The sequence below is a fragment of the Varanus komodoensis genome, unplaced genomic scaffold (assembly GCF_004798865.1).
Source record: "Varanus komodoensis strain SLA01 unplaced genomic scaffold, ASM479886v1 scaffold82, whole genome shotgun sequence".
NCBI lineage: Eukaryota > Metazoa > Chordata > Lepidosauria > Squamata > Varanidae > Varanus > Varanus komodoensis.
In genome coordinates, this window is record NW_025336508.1 from 1,943,300 (window position 1) to 1,956,826 (window position 13,527).

The window sequence follows — 13,527 nt, forward strand, 5'->3', positions numbered from 1 at the left end:
CACATTGCTGGTGTACGAGATGCCACAATTCTGCACTCTCTAAGCAGTGTATAAAAAAACCTCGGATCTGCCATGGGCCACAAGACTTCAAACTTGCTGCACAAACCCGTGGTCAGTCTTCCCACAAAATTCTCCCACGTGTGTTGCAGTGATGTTCCCCCAACGCCAGCCTGCCCAGGATCGGGGAAGCCCCATGGAGGCAGTGAGCCTCAGCCCCACTGATCCCCAGCAGCACCTGCCAGTGCTGTCTTCCTCCTCTGTAGGCCCTTCCCTCCTGCATTCTCCTCCTCTTCCTTGTGAAGAGTGCCAGGCTCCCGAGTGCTCCTGCAGACGAAGAGCCGGCTTGAAGGCAACGCTCATGTTGTACTTTGTCAGTCCTGGCTGTGTCACATCGGAGCGTGGAGTCGGTGACTCACCAGCTGCCATGTTCCAGGCTCATTGTGCTTCAGATTCCTGTGCTCTCGCTCTCCTGCATTCTCATTTTCGCAGTGACTGTCCCGTCCCTTGGAGACCCAGCGACAGAGCTCGCTCTCCTCCGTGCTCTGACAGGCAGCAGACCCTCTGCAGTCCCAGAACATAAAAAGAGTGGTGGGGGCGGGGAGAGACAGTCGCCAGGTGCAAGCACGGTTCCCCGTTCAGTTGTCTTCGCTTGGTGTTTTGTCTCCAAGCATGCTGCTCTTCAGTTCTGGTACAGACAGGGCAGGGTTAGCGATCCGCACAGGCTGACACGTCCCAGATAGGTTCGAGGCAGGCCTGTCGTTAGGCTCATGGTTGGTCCTGGGTGTGGCTGCCACAGGAGAGCAGAGGAAACGCACGCCACATCGTTCTGTGCCGGCGCCCTCCGAAACGGCCCGTGCTCAGCAGCCCTGCTCAGCCCGCACAAGCTCAGCGCTCCGCCTTCCTTGATGGAATCGATCCATCTTGTCCCGGGTCCTCCTCCTCCTGCTCTGCCTACAGTTTTCCTTGTGCTCTGGGCCACTGGGCACTGGCGAGGGGGCAGACACGGGATGTGCCGGTTCTGCACACACTGGGGCATCTGAGAACATGCCTGGGCACCACCTTTTTTCTTTTTTTTTTTTGGACAAAAAATTGTGAGGAGTGGGTTGTCTTGGTGGGCACCAAGGAAGGTGTTCTGGGCACATGTTGCCCACCTCTGTCATGGAGCGGGCAGAACTTTGATTGAATCAATGTTAGAATTAAGTGAAGTAAACCAGGGCTCGTGGAGACTCAGAAAAGTGTGCAGAGCTGGTGCAGTCGAGAGCTCCCCTTTCTCTTAATTGCTTCTTATTTAAGGAAATGAGAGAGCCTGCCCTGAGCCCCCCCACCACAACCCCCCCCCACCACAAACACACACATGTGCTGTCTCCCAAAGGCAGTCATGGGCCCTCTTCTGTTGAATTTAAGTTTGTTAGCAATGCAGGGAAGCATCTAAGCATGGGCCCGTGTAGAAATATGGGCGCTTCTGAGAAGGCAGGCGAAGCATCTTTTAGAAACCCGTTCTTCTCGGAAGCATACCTTGCCTCACGGCCACAGGTCCCTCCAGTTGCAGCAACATTTGGGGAAGTGATGTGGCAGGCGCCATAGCTGACGGAAGAGTCTCTGAGTGTTGGCATGCTTTGCAGCTTCACGCCCACCTCTGCTGGCGAAAAGTGAAAAGTCCAAAAACGTTAAATCTTAAAACGAAAAAGTGCTTGCAAAAGAGTGATGGCACACTGGGTGCCCGTGCAGGATACTACCCTCAGAGGCCGCCTTCGTCTTTCTGATCAAAAAGCGGGTTAATTCTCAGGTCCGCTCATTCTAGAGGAGGCTCTGCAGTGGAGGTTTCCTCTTCGATTAACAATCACTTTCCGAAAAATAAGGGCCTACTAGTGGCCGTTTGTTTTTAGGACTTTTATATATTTGCGCATATGTATGTAAGGAAGTTTAAAGTTCTTCTTTGTGGTCTCTGCACATCACACTCATGGGTGGAAAACGGATGGTGTTGGGTTGTGTTGACTACTTCACGGGTACTTGCATGGCTGATAAGACTGGTGCTAATTTTTTTTTCTGTCTGTTTTCCCTTCCTGCTCACACTTTGGACAGGACAATCTCTGTTCCCCTTCTGACATTCTCCAGCTAAACCTCAGCATTAAAAGGACAGTAGAGTCTCTTCTTTCTCTGGGGACAGATTCGGAAGAACCCAGTCTTGTCTCTCTTTCCACCCAACTTTGTGGCTTTGCAGCATTTTACTGTGCGCTGATGCTCATGCTCTGTATGTTCTATCGCTGGGTCTTTTTCCTCTAACTAGAGCTCCAGGGCGCCATGGACTTGCTCCAGCCCTTCCAAGCAGTTGGTAAACAGTCTGTGAACTGTGTGTGTGCATGTGCCCTCTGATCCACCAGCCATTTCCTCCATGTAACGTGGAAAAGACTCTGTGAGCTAGTCAGAGTGTGCTGTTAGCTAAGGAATCCAAGAGTCTAGAATGCTGTATGGTTAAACACTTTCCCATATATTATGTGATTTGAATAATTCGTGTAGGAAAAAAATGAATCTGTACACATCTATTTTAATTGACAACTCTGGATATTTTTATAGAACATGAAATTTATTCTCTCTACGTCCTTGGGCTGGGTGCATGTAGTGACTGGAATTGACGGAGCATTGGAAATGAGATGGGGGGAAACTGGGAAGTTATGCCAGAGGAAGGGGCTTCGTCTTCCTTGCTTTCAGGTTTTCCATGTGGTCCTCCTTTGGTTTCTTAAGGATTGAACAAGCAAACGCTTTTTCAAGTTTCTCTCCAAGGTTAGGGGTATTGCCATCTTATTTCAAACAAATTGTGGAGATTGCTCAGAATTCTTCGGACACTTCAGACCAATATATCATGTACACCAGGGTCTTGCCTGTTGCAAACTGTTGTATCTAACGCACCAGAGTCCTCCTTTTCCCTGGGACCCCAGAAAATTTGCAGGGCAGTCCGTTTGGGCAATAGAACGGAAGACTGCGGTGCGAAGGTGGTTTGAATGGACTTGCCCACACGAATCCCTGGCCACACAGACGAGGGGGAGGTCTTACGGAGTATGGTGTCTCTTCTGTAAGCAGCACCACCACATTTTTCTAGCCACGCAGAAGTGGCCGCTTTCGTCATTGCTCTGCGCACATGACTGGTGTGAGCATGTGAGCGCACCAGTAAGTTGGCTACAGGGTTAGCTTTCCCACCCGCTCATAGTGTGGCTTTCAGCCGCTGGTTGAAGAACCAGCACAGCACGAGCAAGTCCCCTGCCCCCACAGTTCCCACCCCTGCACGGGGCTCCCACCCATCTTTGCACAGATTTGCCAATGCTGCGTTGATGTCTTGTTGTTTCTCAGTAGATCCGTCAAGTCCCGAAGAAGTTCAGGCAAAGTGTCTAGAACAGGCTTTGAAGCACTCCGTGTGTGTCTTAAAATGGGGCGGGGGGGCGGGGGGCGCTTTCTTGCTTCTTTACCAGGACTGCACATGCACTGTTGCGAAAACCCTCAGCTTGTCCTTCAGTCTCTGGGCTTCCCAGGAAATCGCCACGGTGCTCACTAAGGAGCTGCGCCTTATCTAAAATACTGTTCATATTTCCTATATAGTAGTCACTTTATATTTAGCAAAGTACTCAAACAATATGTAACGTGTGTTCCAAGTTACCATTATGGGTGATGTGCGATGTCCTTGCTTTGTTGGGTGAGAATGAGGATGGCGCTGCAGTCCGAATTCACCCTCCGAGAAGGGGCAGGTAAAAATAATACCAGGGGTGGGGGCAGTGTGAGCACACAGAAGCCCCGGGCACCGGGAATCTGGCTTACCTCTCTTTCTGGCTTCTGAGAGTTCACTGGAAAGTGTACCGTGTGTTTCTGTGCTGTTTCCTGCCGCCCTAAGGGCTAGAAACACGTTGATTTTTCTTGAAATTGGAGGCAGTTTCTCAGGGTATTACTTTCTTCTGATACCAAAATCCCTGTTTCCACACCACCACTTATGCAGGATGCCAGCCCTGCTTAAGTGAATCCGAGGTGCTTTCAGCTGTGCTAAGGTGCACACAGCTTCGGCCGGCCGGCCATTCAGCAGCAGTGTCCTTCGGGGGGAACACCAGGGCTCCGTCCACCTCACCACCAGCCTTGTAGAATAGCATACCTGACTGCATATTTTGCATCGCTCAGGTGGAAACTCCAGCCATGCACTCTCCTCTTGCCTTTCTCAGGGATACCATGATTCTTGAAGCGAATCTCAGCACACAAGTGCTTGCCCTTTTGCCTTGGGAAGGACAGATAAGGGGGCAGCATCGCCTCAGCCTGGTGGTCTTCACCTGGAGCAGGTGGTCTCCAGCGTGTCCTTCATGCGCTACTGCCCTCCTTTGCAGGGAGCCAGAACGCAACAAAGCAGGAGCGACAGGTTGCCTGTATTTGTACATTGTTAAGAAGGTGCCCATTTTAGGCACTCTGTGAGCCAAATCTTGTACCTGGGATGAACGGCAGAGCGGCACTCAGGTGTGGTGCTCCTGTGTGTGATGTGCGGATGTGCACATGGGATGCATGTGCTTAGGCTTGTGGGAAACGCAGGCGTAACTTACATGGACTTTCTCGCACGCGTTCTTGCTTCCAGAGGCAACTGGTTTGTGCAGGACGTTGCCTGCGCCACAGTGTTGCCGGCAGATTTCTGTGCATCTGCTGGGCCTCTTCCCTCCAAATGCGAGGCCTCCCCTTGCAAGCAGAGGGGATGGAGCAGCCGGCTTTTGCCTTACCTCATGCCAGGCTGGGTTAGGTCTGCTGTTTTTATGCTCTTTCTGGCGCATGGTTTTTATGGTGTTGCCAGTTCCTAGTCCATGTTTATGGTTGTTCTTTGCTGGACTCATGCTGGGCTTGGGCTGAGTGACTGACTTCCTTCCCCCATTTCTGCGTCTGCTCTGCAGGACAGAAATCTCAAGCATTTTGCACTTGTGAGTGTGTGGTGCATGCACGCATGCACGTGCGCGCTTGTCAGGTGCCATCATAGCCAGGCCAGGCGTGCCGAGACCCCGATCAAGCCACATACTGCAGAGCGGTATTGGAATTCTGTGCCCAGGGAGGCGGACTGCGTCAGCCTGTGCTGGAGGGACGTGGACTGGGCAGTTCTCCAGTTCATTTGGCTTCTGCCAGCCATGGGGAGGGGCAGTGAATTGTGCCAACCCACAGGGGTGCTTCCTCAGGCCCTTGGGGCTTTCAAAATGCCTTCCCAGCTGTAAGGACTACGCACAGTATTTCATTCTGCGCTTTTCCTGCGCTCTTGCCGACTCGCCACCTATGTGGCCCTGCTTTTAAGGAAGCCTGGAAAATCCTGGGTGTGTCGGGCCGTGTGGCGTCCAGGGTCAGCTGCCATCTGTTGCTACCACAGGGTGTGCGCAGGGACCCTGCGAACTCTCTCCTGTTGCTCCAGCTGCTTGCAGGGGACCGGCTGGCACCCGCCTCGCTGCAAGGGGGCATGTGCTGCCAGAGCTTCAGGCTGCAGCTTTCCTCTCGAGAAGGCAGTGTCACTTTGTGTAGGGAAGAATCGCCACTTCTGCATGATGGACTCAGCTGTGGGCTGAACGGAACGGTCACTCCCTTCAGCTCTTGCCTGCTGAGCGGCAGGTGACGGGGTTGAGGGGCAGCCCGGGACACCCCTTCGCCCCGTCTGCACTCAGAACTGAATTGGACAATATGACCGTCAGTTTAGAAAAGTTACGTGTAAACCAGCCAGCCTGGTTGGAGTTTGTTGTGAGCGGTTAGTGCTCAGGGTCTCACAGGTGACCAGTCCCCAGGAAGAGTGTGGGTTGTTGGTATGCTTTAGTGAACACATGGTGAATTTGCCCCTGAAAGCAGTCCCGGGCAGGGTGGGATCCTGGCTCCAGCTGACCCTATCACGCTTGGCTTGGACTCTGAATTCTGGAGGCAGAGAGGCAGGCAAGCCTGCATGTGCTTAGGAAGGTGCCTTCTGCTGAGACCGCTGGGCTTGGCTTGCTGGGCCGGGCTGGGCCGGGCTGGAAGGGCCTTCAGAGCTGCACTCTGGAAACCAGGGATTGAGGCCACTGCTGAGCGTTGGCCCTACCCCACAGGTCGGCGGCCGATCAGTGGTCCTCCGGAGAGGGGAGGGGACATGCGATGGGGGATGGATGACTGTAGACCATGAGAGGGAATTTGTGGGGCGTACAGAAGCCCTCAGACTCAGTCCCCGGCTTCTCCAGGTAGGGCTGGAGAGCTCCCAGCCGCTCCCCTGGAGAGCCACTGCTGCCGGCCAGTGTGGACACCACCAGGTGAGCCAGACTGAGGGTCTGGCTCTGCACAGGGCAGCATTCTGGGTCCCTATTGAAATAAAGGACTTGCTTCTCGCCCGGTCTGAATACTGTTGCTTGGTCTTCAGGCTTTATAACAGCCCAGATCAGGTGGCTCCCCCCCCCCCCCGAGTGTGGTCTGCAGCTCTGAAGGGCACGAGGTCCGCTTTCCGCCTGCTGCCAAAGGAGCCAGCCGCCTCTGCCTCACCTCTGCGTGCTGTCTGCAGCAGGACAGAGGACACGTGTCCGTCTCTGAGCAGCGGTCAGCAGCTTGCCTTTCGGCTCCGCTTCTGGCCCTCCTGGGAGGCCCGAGAGCCCACGCGTGAGTTGGAACCTGAGGGTGTGGAGCAGGATGCGCCTGCAGACCCTTTCGCCTCAGTGGAAGCTGGTCTGGGGGTGCTGGTGCCCTTCTTGGTGCCGCAGACTAGCCCCCGTTTTCCAGACTCTGTGTATGGGGGGCTGTTGTGGGGGGGTCCTGGCCTGTCCTGCAGCCTGCGGCTTGCCTCCGGCGCTCCAGAATCGGCCGTTTTGGGGTCGGGCACAGGAGAGCAGGAGTCACACGCCTTCGCAGGCGGCAGGGACCATCCCTGCATCAAGCGAGGAAGCGGGTCGCCGCCTCTAGGGAATACAGGGGTGCTGAAACACTGTGCTCAGTATATTTTTAGAAAGCAGCTTCTAAGTGGAGGTCCTTTTAGGGATATTTTATAAGAAACGAGTGCCTAGGAGAATAATGTCTTGGGATTGCCCGTATATTGGAATTTTCTTAGCTGTGTGTTGCTTGCCAGAGGCTGGGGAGGGAGAGGTGTGCTTGGAGCCGGGAACGGAGATCCTCCTTCGCTCCTGCTGCCGCTCAGAGCGCCAGGGCAGGGTCAGGGCGCTGGCGAGACAGGGCCTGGCGTGGCCGCAGGTGCTAGAACTGCGTGCGCGTCCGGCCTGCAGGCGGAGCGGGCGCTGCTCACGGCGCCTGCCACCTCGCTCCTGCGCAGCGCTGTTGGAAACGCTTTCCGAGCTAGTCCTCTCTGTAGCGTATTTTACCCATGAATAGTGATTGGTTTGATTTGAGTGTAAGAATAAAGATTACCCCACCCTGCTCCACCTCACATGCCCTTAAACATTCTCCTGCTGGATCTGTGACCGCTCCAGAGTTTGTTTGTTTGTTTGTTTGTTTGTTTTTAAATGTGTTGATTAAATAAAGTTCCTGTTGCAGTCTGGTGGCTCGGTGTCATTCTCTGTGCTGCACGTGCCACTGCGGGCTCGACCCAGAGACGGGCAGCCGGGGGCTGGGGGGCGTTCTGAAGAGGGCCCTGGCTGCTCGGCGTGCCCCGAGCCCGCTGTGCAGGTAGCCTCGGTGGGCACGAAGGGTAATGCTGCATCCTGCATTTCCACTGGGAGGGTCCCATCCTTCCTTCCACGTGCATTTGAGGGGGGGGGTCCTAACAATTACGTCTCCAGTTCTTCAGCACAGCCTTCCCCAGGCCGGTGGCTTGCAGATGCACCCAAATGCAAGTTGCATCGCATGCTTCTGCTGTTGGGACCATCGGCCATATTGGCAGGGGCTGATGGAAGTTGCATTCCACCACATCTGGGGGCGCCAGGTCGGGGGAGGCTGTGTTAGCAGTCAAGGCCCCTGCCCTCTTCCGGCATCTCTCTGCAGTCCCAAAGGCCTTGCAAAGTGGGATCTAGGATCCCGGCACGATTCCACAATCCCACAGTCCTGGCACACTGAGTGCCAGCCGGCCGAGGGAGGTGTGAACTTAACAAGGCGATTTATGTGGAGTTGGTGTGCAGCTGCTTCCAAGCCACGGCCGTCTGCTCAAGCAGGCGGTGAGCAAGCAGCTCTGCGGGGAGCGTGGAGAAGCCACGGCCCGAACCTGCGGCCCCCCGCGTGCGGAGCCGCCCGCCCTCCGTCGCCGAGCCAGGCCTTCCTCCCCTCCTGGCCCATTCACAACTGTGCTCATATAATTTGGGTTTTCCTTTTTTCTGTTGCTTTTCGTTTTCATCCCTTTTTTTTCCTTTATGTCTTTTTTGTGTTTTCCCATGTAGGAGCGATTATGTTTGCCTCTGCATATTTTAGAAGAGAGAGGGTTGACGCGGGTGGCAGAGACTGTCCAGTCGCTTCTGGAATGGGCACCCCCAAAACAGCATCACCAGCAGCAGCAGCAGCATTTGGCTGCTGCGTGACGTGGCCCCTGGCAACTTGCTGTTTTTTCTTGGCCAAGCTGAAGGATGCCCGGACTTGACAGCAGTGCAGCGGTCCCGACACAGGCAGTGCTGTGTCCGAAGAAGGAGATCTGTATCCGGGATTCCTGGCAGGGAATAATTTTGCTTCATTTCTCCACTTTTTTTGGAGGTCACAAAAGTTTCCACTGAACTTTTTTTTAAATTGTTCTTTGTAAATTGAATTTTGCTGGGACAGGAGGGTGGAACTGTGGGAGCATTTTACTAGATGTCGGCTTCCTTTCTAAGTATGACACAGAAAAAATTGGCAGGGTGGATAGGGAAGGAAGGATGGCCTTCCGACCCCCAAAATATACATTTTAGAAACCTGTGAGATTCCCGGTATGGCTAATTCAAATGGGAAAGAAAAGCCTTTTATGGAATGCTCCCGTTTGACTGAGCAAGGCTGCACATAAGAGGCATCCTATGAATTGGACCTTGTGTAAACCCCGCTCAGCCAGCACTTCTGGAACACCACTAATGATTAGATTATTTTCTTTTTTCAACAGCACCCTCACTAGATTTTTGTGCAGGAATACTTTTTAACAGAGGCTCTCCCTCTGGCATTCTTTGTCCCAGGCCAGCATGAGAAATTCAGCATGACCTGGTTTGTCTATAAATTAATTACTTGGATTTCCAAAGAGAGAGATTCCTGGTACGAATTTAACTTTCATTGTTGAAGCAATCTACACCTCCTTTTTTCCTTTAGAAGCAAACAGGCATCTGTTTCAAAATCTGGCTAGCCGGAGAAGGGAGTGGATTATGGGAGCCAGTCATGCCGTGCTCGCATTGCAGAGAAAAAGGTTGCTCTTCAGTGGATTTGAAAGAAAAGTGTTTAAGTAGGATTTCCCCCCATGCAGATGGTTAAATCCAGCTTTTCCATTTTTTACACTCTGCCCACCCGATCCATCCCCCTCCCTACATACTGTTCCCTTTGCATGTTTTAAAAACGTGCCTTTAAGGGTACAATTCCATCCTTAATGTGGCCTAAAATAATTCTAAGTAAATCTCTTTTCAAAATATGCAGATAAGGCTGAGAACAATGTTCGTGCTTTTTAAAAGGAGTCCCGTTCACAAGCACATGAATGAGTTAGGGTCCTCTTTTAGGTCATGTTGAATCTGGCCTCGGTTCCTGAAGTCATCCTAACCCTGTCCTGGGTTCCTGCTGCTATGGCGAATGCAGACTTAAGCAGTTGCTACGGTTTTTCTCAGGAGGCTGCTGAGTAGGTTTGTAATGCATGTCATCCGAATGCATCCCAGGAGGGAAATGAGTCCAGCCCCACTCCCATCAACGGGACACCTCCGAGCGGAGCCAGTTGTGGGGATGGAGTTGGTGCACTGAAGACGGTTGCCCCCGTGACCAAGAAGGGACGAGGCAGGCTCAGCAGTCAGCGTGCTGGCCTGTGCAGGCAGCCTGGTTATCGCTCAGGGAAGCAGGGCGCACCCCAAGCCCACCCCGTAGAGGATGTGGCAGCTCCTTTGGAGCAAAGACACTTTTGGCTGGCCATAGCGCGCAAACGTGGTGCCTTCTTCAAGTTCCCAGGTAAAGCACTGCTCTTAAGAGCAATTCTTGAGGAGTTAAACGCCATTTGCAAAAGAAATGGGGAGAATTAGATGCATTCTCGGGCTGTCAGGTGTTTGTAAAACACCAGGACATGCTGTGATTTCATGATAGATGGTGAGAGGAAGAAGGCAAGAGAATAGGTTAGCTGGAAATTGCGGGCAACAGTTTGAGGAATCTAGAAACAGAAGCCCAGACTCATCTGTGCTTTTTCTTCTTGGGGGGCATTAGCCCTATTGAAAGAAAGCACAAATGATAGTTTCTTCTTGCCATTTTTCTTAGTTTCAGTGGGCTTTGGAGGAGAGATGTTTCCAGGGCATCTGGTTCAATTTCCCTTCCTGCTATCCTGCAATTTGCTTAATTTTAATTTCGATTCTCTTTTTAATTTGCCTTGTTAGGTACCTGTATGAAAGTAGGCCGCTTAATCCTTATATTTGTGACACGTTTGCCCTCAGTGCTGTTCTAAAACATGAAGAATATTTTAAGCAAAACAGTAGCATGGGGTGGACACAACTGTTCTCTTTCAGCGAGGCCGCCCGGTGGCCTGGAAGCCCTCCGCAGACATGCCGCAGGATTGCCTGCCTCATTGTGAGTGCTTGTCTGGTGTTTTGGTGTGTGGTTTTTCAAAGAAGAGTTTCTTGGAGGATGCCATCAGGTGCGGTAGAAGCACTGGAATCCCTCGCCTTTTCCCTTTGGTGCAGGAGTTGGAAGCCCTTACAGACCTTTGATTCAGACAACGAAATGCAACCCTTCCACAGCTTTTTGGGTGTCTTTCTTCTGAATTCCCATGCTGTAGATATTTAGTCCCGTACTTCCCCGCCCAATTTGCACCCTGCTGGACCTCAGCAACCCACACAAATACATATCTGAGATGCTGTGATATTTACACTCGCAAGTTCTTTTCAAAATGAAGGGAAGCAAACTTAGAGTAACAAGATTGGTGGGCATTTCATGAAGGGTTAGCGTTCCGACCCCACTCTCCTGCACTTTTTAATGTACATGAAACGGTTTTGGAGCTTCAGCAACCCAAATATTGCACATTTGATACCATTAAAACGATCTGCTCCTATCTGGAGACAGCCCTTTGCCTGGACCACTTAGCCTACACGTTTTGTTGGGCTGGAAGAAAGGTGCGGCATGCAACCCCGTGGTGCAGAGCAGCCGTGCCAGAAGCTTCAGGCAGCAGAAGCTGGACCCTGTGCTTGCCAAGAGGAGAAGAACACGTGCACCGCTCCATTCCTACACACGTGGGAGCTCACAGCAGCCCCTCTGCTGGGCCCAGAAGGCAGCATGCTCTGTAAGAGGGATTTAGAAGGAACGTGGACTCACAGCAGTGCCCTGGATTTAACTGACAGGAAAGAAAAAGCACACTCTGGGGGTAATGTCTCTCACACAAGCCAGTGCCCAGGCACGAGACAGGTGTGCATCTTTTTAAGTGCTCGGTTTTATGCAGCTGTGTCAGTTTGATTCTTCACTTCTACGGTTTTATAACAGAAGCTCCACCTTAAACGGATGTTAACATCCCAAAAGCAATACTCAACCTGCGGTTTAATTTTAAAGTATTGTACCAAAAAGAAGGAAAGACCACTTGAGCTTTCTGTTGCAAGTTTTAAATGGCTTGGGAATTTTTGTGTTATGTTATATTTATGTGCAATTTTTTCTGTATTTAGTGAAAAGTTTTTAAAGAAAAATGTATACAGTTTTATTTTGTGTGTTGAAGCAACAATAGATGATTGTCCTTCTGGAGAATATCAGTAGGATGGGCCCACATTCTGGACAGAGCCCTTGCTGTTAAGACCTATAGTAATCCTTCCATTTTATTATCCCTTCCCAAGCAGTATCAAGCAACTGTGAATATTTTGAGAATCAAGCAATGTTAAACCTGGTAGTTTTTCATTCCAGAATGAATTCCAGACACTTTCAGTTCCATCTTCAATCAAACCATGCACTTATGGCTCCTCCAATAAAGACTTGTCTGTCTGTCTGTATAGTTCAGTCCCCATTTCTTCCACCAGTGCCCAGAGGATATCTTGATAAGCCTGAAAACTTCCTGTGTGTTTATCAGCCTGATTTTTGGGGAACAATAAAAATGGCCCACCATCTGCTCTGTGGTGTGCGTGGCCCTTTGATCTTGTGTGGCAGGATTCAAGAGAAAGCAGGTTGCCTAGAATGACCCCTAACCTGCTGATTCCTGCAGCGACCCCACCCTAGGCAAGCAAGATCCCCCCAGCTTCTCTGGGGAGTGCCAGCCACAGACCTGTCATCGTCCGGCTACCCGATTCCAGGGATCCCTCCACATGCAGCTAAGACAGTGTGGAACAAACCCTGTGGAAGCAGACACACTGCTCTGGCTTCGGGGGCTCTGAGCCGGTCCACGTCCTTGCCGGATCAGACACGTCACTTCCTCATGTCCCAAGATGTATTTAAACAGTTACCAGGAAGTTAGTAGCTCCTCCTCCTCCTCCTCCGCTGAATGGATGGAGAGTACTCGCCTCTCTTTTTGTTGTCTGCTGAAGCTCATTAATGGCACCCGAGGACAGTGATGTTGACCTCCCCCTCAAATAAGGTGTCGGGGACCTGCTTCTGACCAAGTACCTGCTGCAAAACATTTAAAGAACCTTTCCGCTGCCATTCAGGAAAGGCTGGTGCTATTACGCCTTGGAATGGTTCTTTTAAAAGTTTTGCTTTAGAAGCAGTAGGATTTCCTCAGTTACTGTGGGTGGTTTAAAAAAAAATGTTTTGCAGAGGTTTTGAAAACCCTTGTTGTCCGGGCACACCAGCTCAGATATCCCTTTTCCCTTGGGCTGGCACTTGGCAGAATGCCCAGAGAATGAAGACTTCACTCTTGTTGTTTCTGCAGACTGTAAACGTGTAATTAGTAGTATAGCTAAAGGAATTTTAAAAGTTCTTTCCTGCATTTGTATGTCTGTAAATACATTCCGTAGTTTTCAAAAACTATCAAGTATAAACATAATATCATGTACTTTATTTTAAATTGCCCGTATGCTACCAGTCAGTTTCTAGTGCACATGATATTATAAACTCCAAACCTGGGTGATTTGAAATAAAAGCTAAAGCTTTAAAACCTGCCTCTGTGAACTGGAGCATTTATTCTGGAGCAGGTTTGTCCAGTCTCTCAATTGCCCTTGATTGTTTCTCCTGGGGAGCAGCCTTGTTCAGTTAATTCTAAAGATGGCATCAGACACTGAGGACTAGAAACTTACTGTACAATAAAGTAGGAGTCCTTTCCTGAGTGTAATCACTGTGTATGACTGTGCAAAGCAAGGCCTCTGTGTATGCGCCTCTGTGTCTGCATGTCTCTACAAATGCGCACGTGACAACTGATCACCAGTACGATTCCCCATACGACTGGAGTCTTGTGGAATCCAAAATTAATTTTCAGCAGATAAATTTCATATGGTGGCATCTCCAGCTCAATGCATACTTAATGAGAAAAATTAAATT

At 51.1% G+C, this 13,527-nt stretch overlaps 1 protein-coding gene across 1 annotated transcript in view; it reads left to right on the forward strand.

The window, feature by feature from the left end:
• Positions 1-13,151, forward strand: part of LRCH3 (leucine rich repeats and calponin homology domain containing 3) — a gene marked incomplete at its 5' end in the record, with an annotated part of 99,313 nt that extends 86,162 nt beyond the window's left edge. Inside the window, one exon of the mRNA XM_044456215.1 lies at positions 8,328-13,151. Within this exon, the coding sequence (XP_044312150.1) occupies positions 8,328-8,465 (138 nt within the window). The remainder of the gene's footprint in view (positions 1-8,327) is intronic.
• Positions 13,152-13,527: the final 376 nt, after the last annotated feature.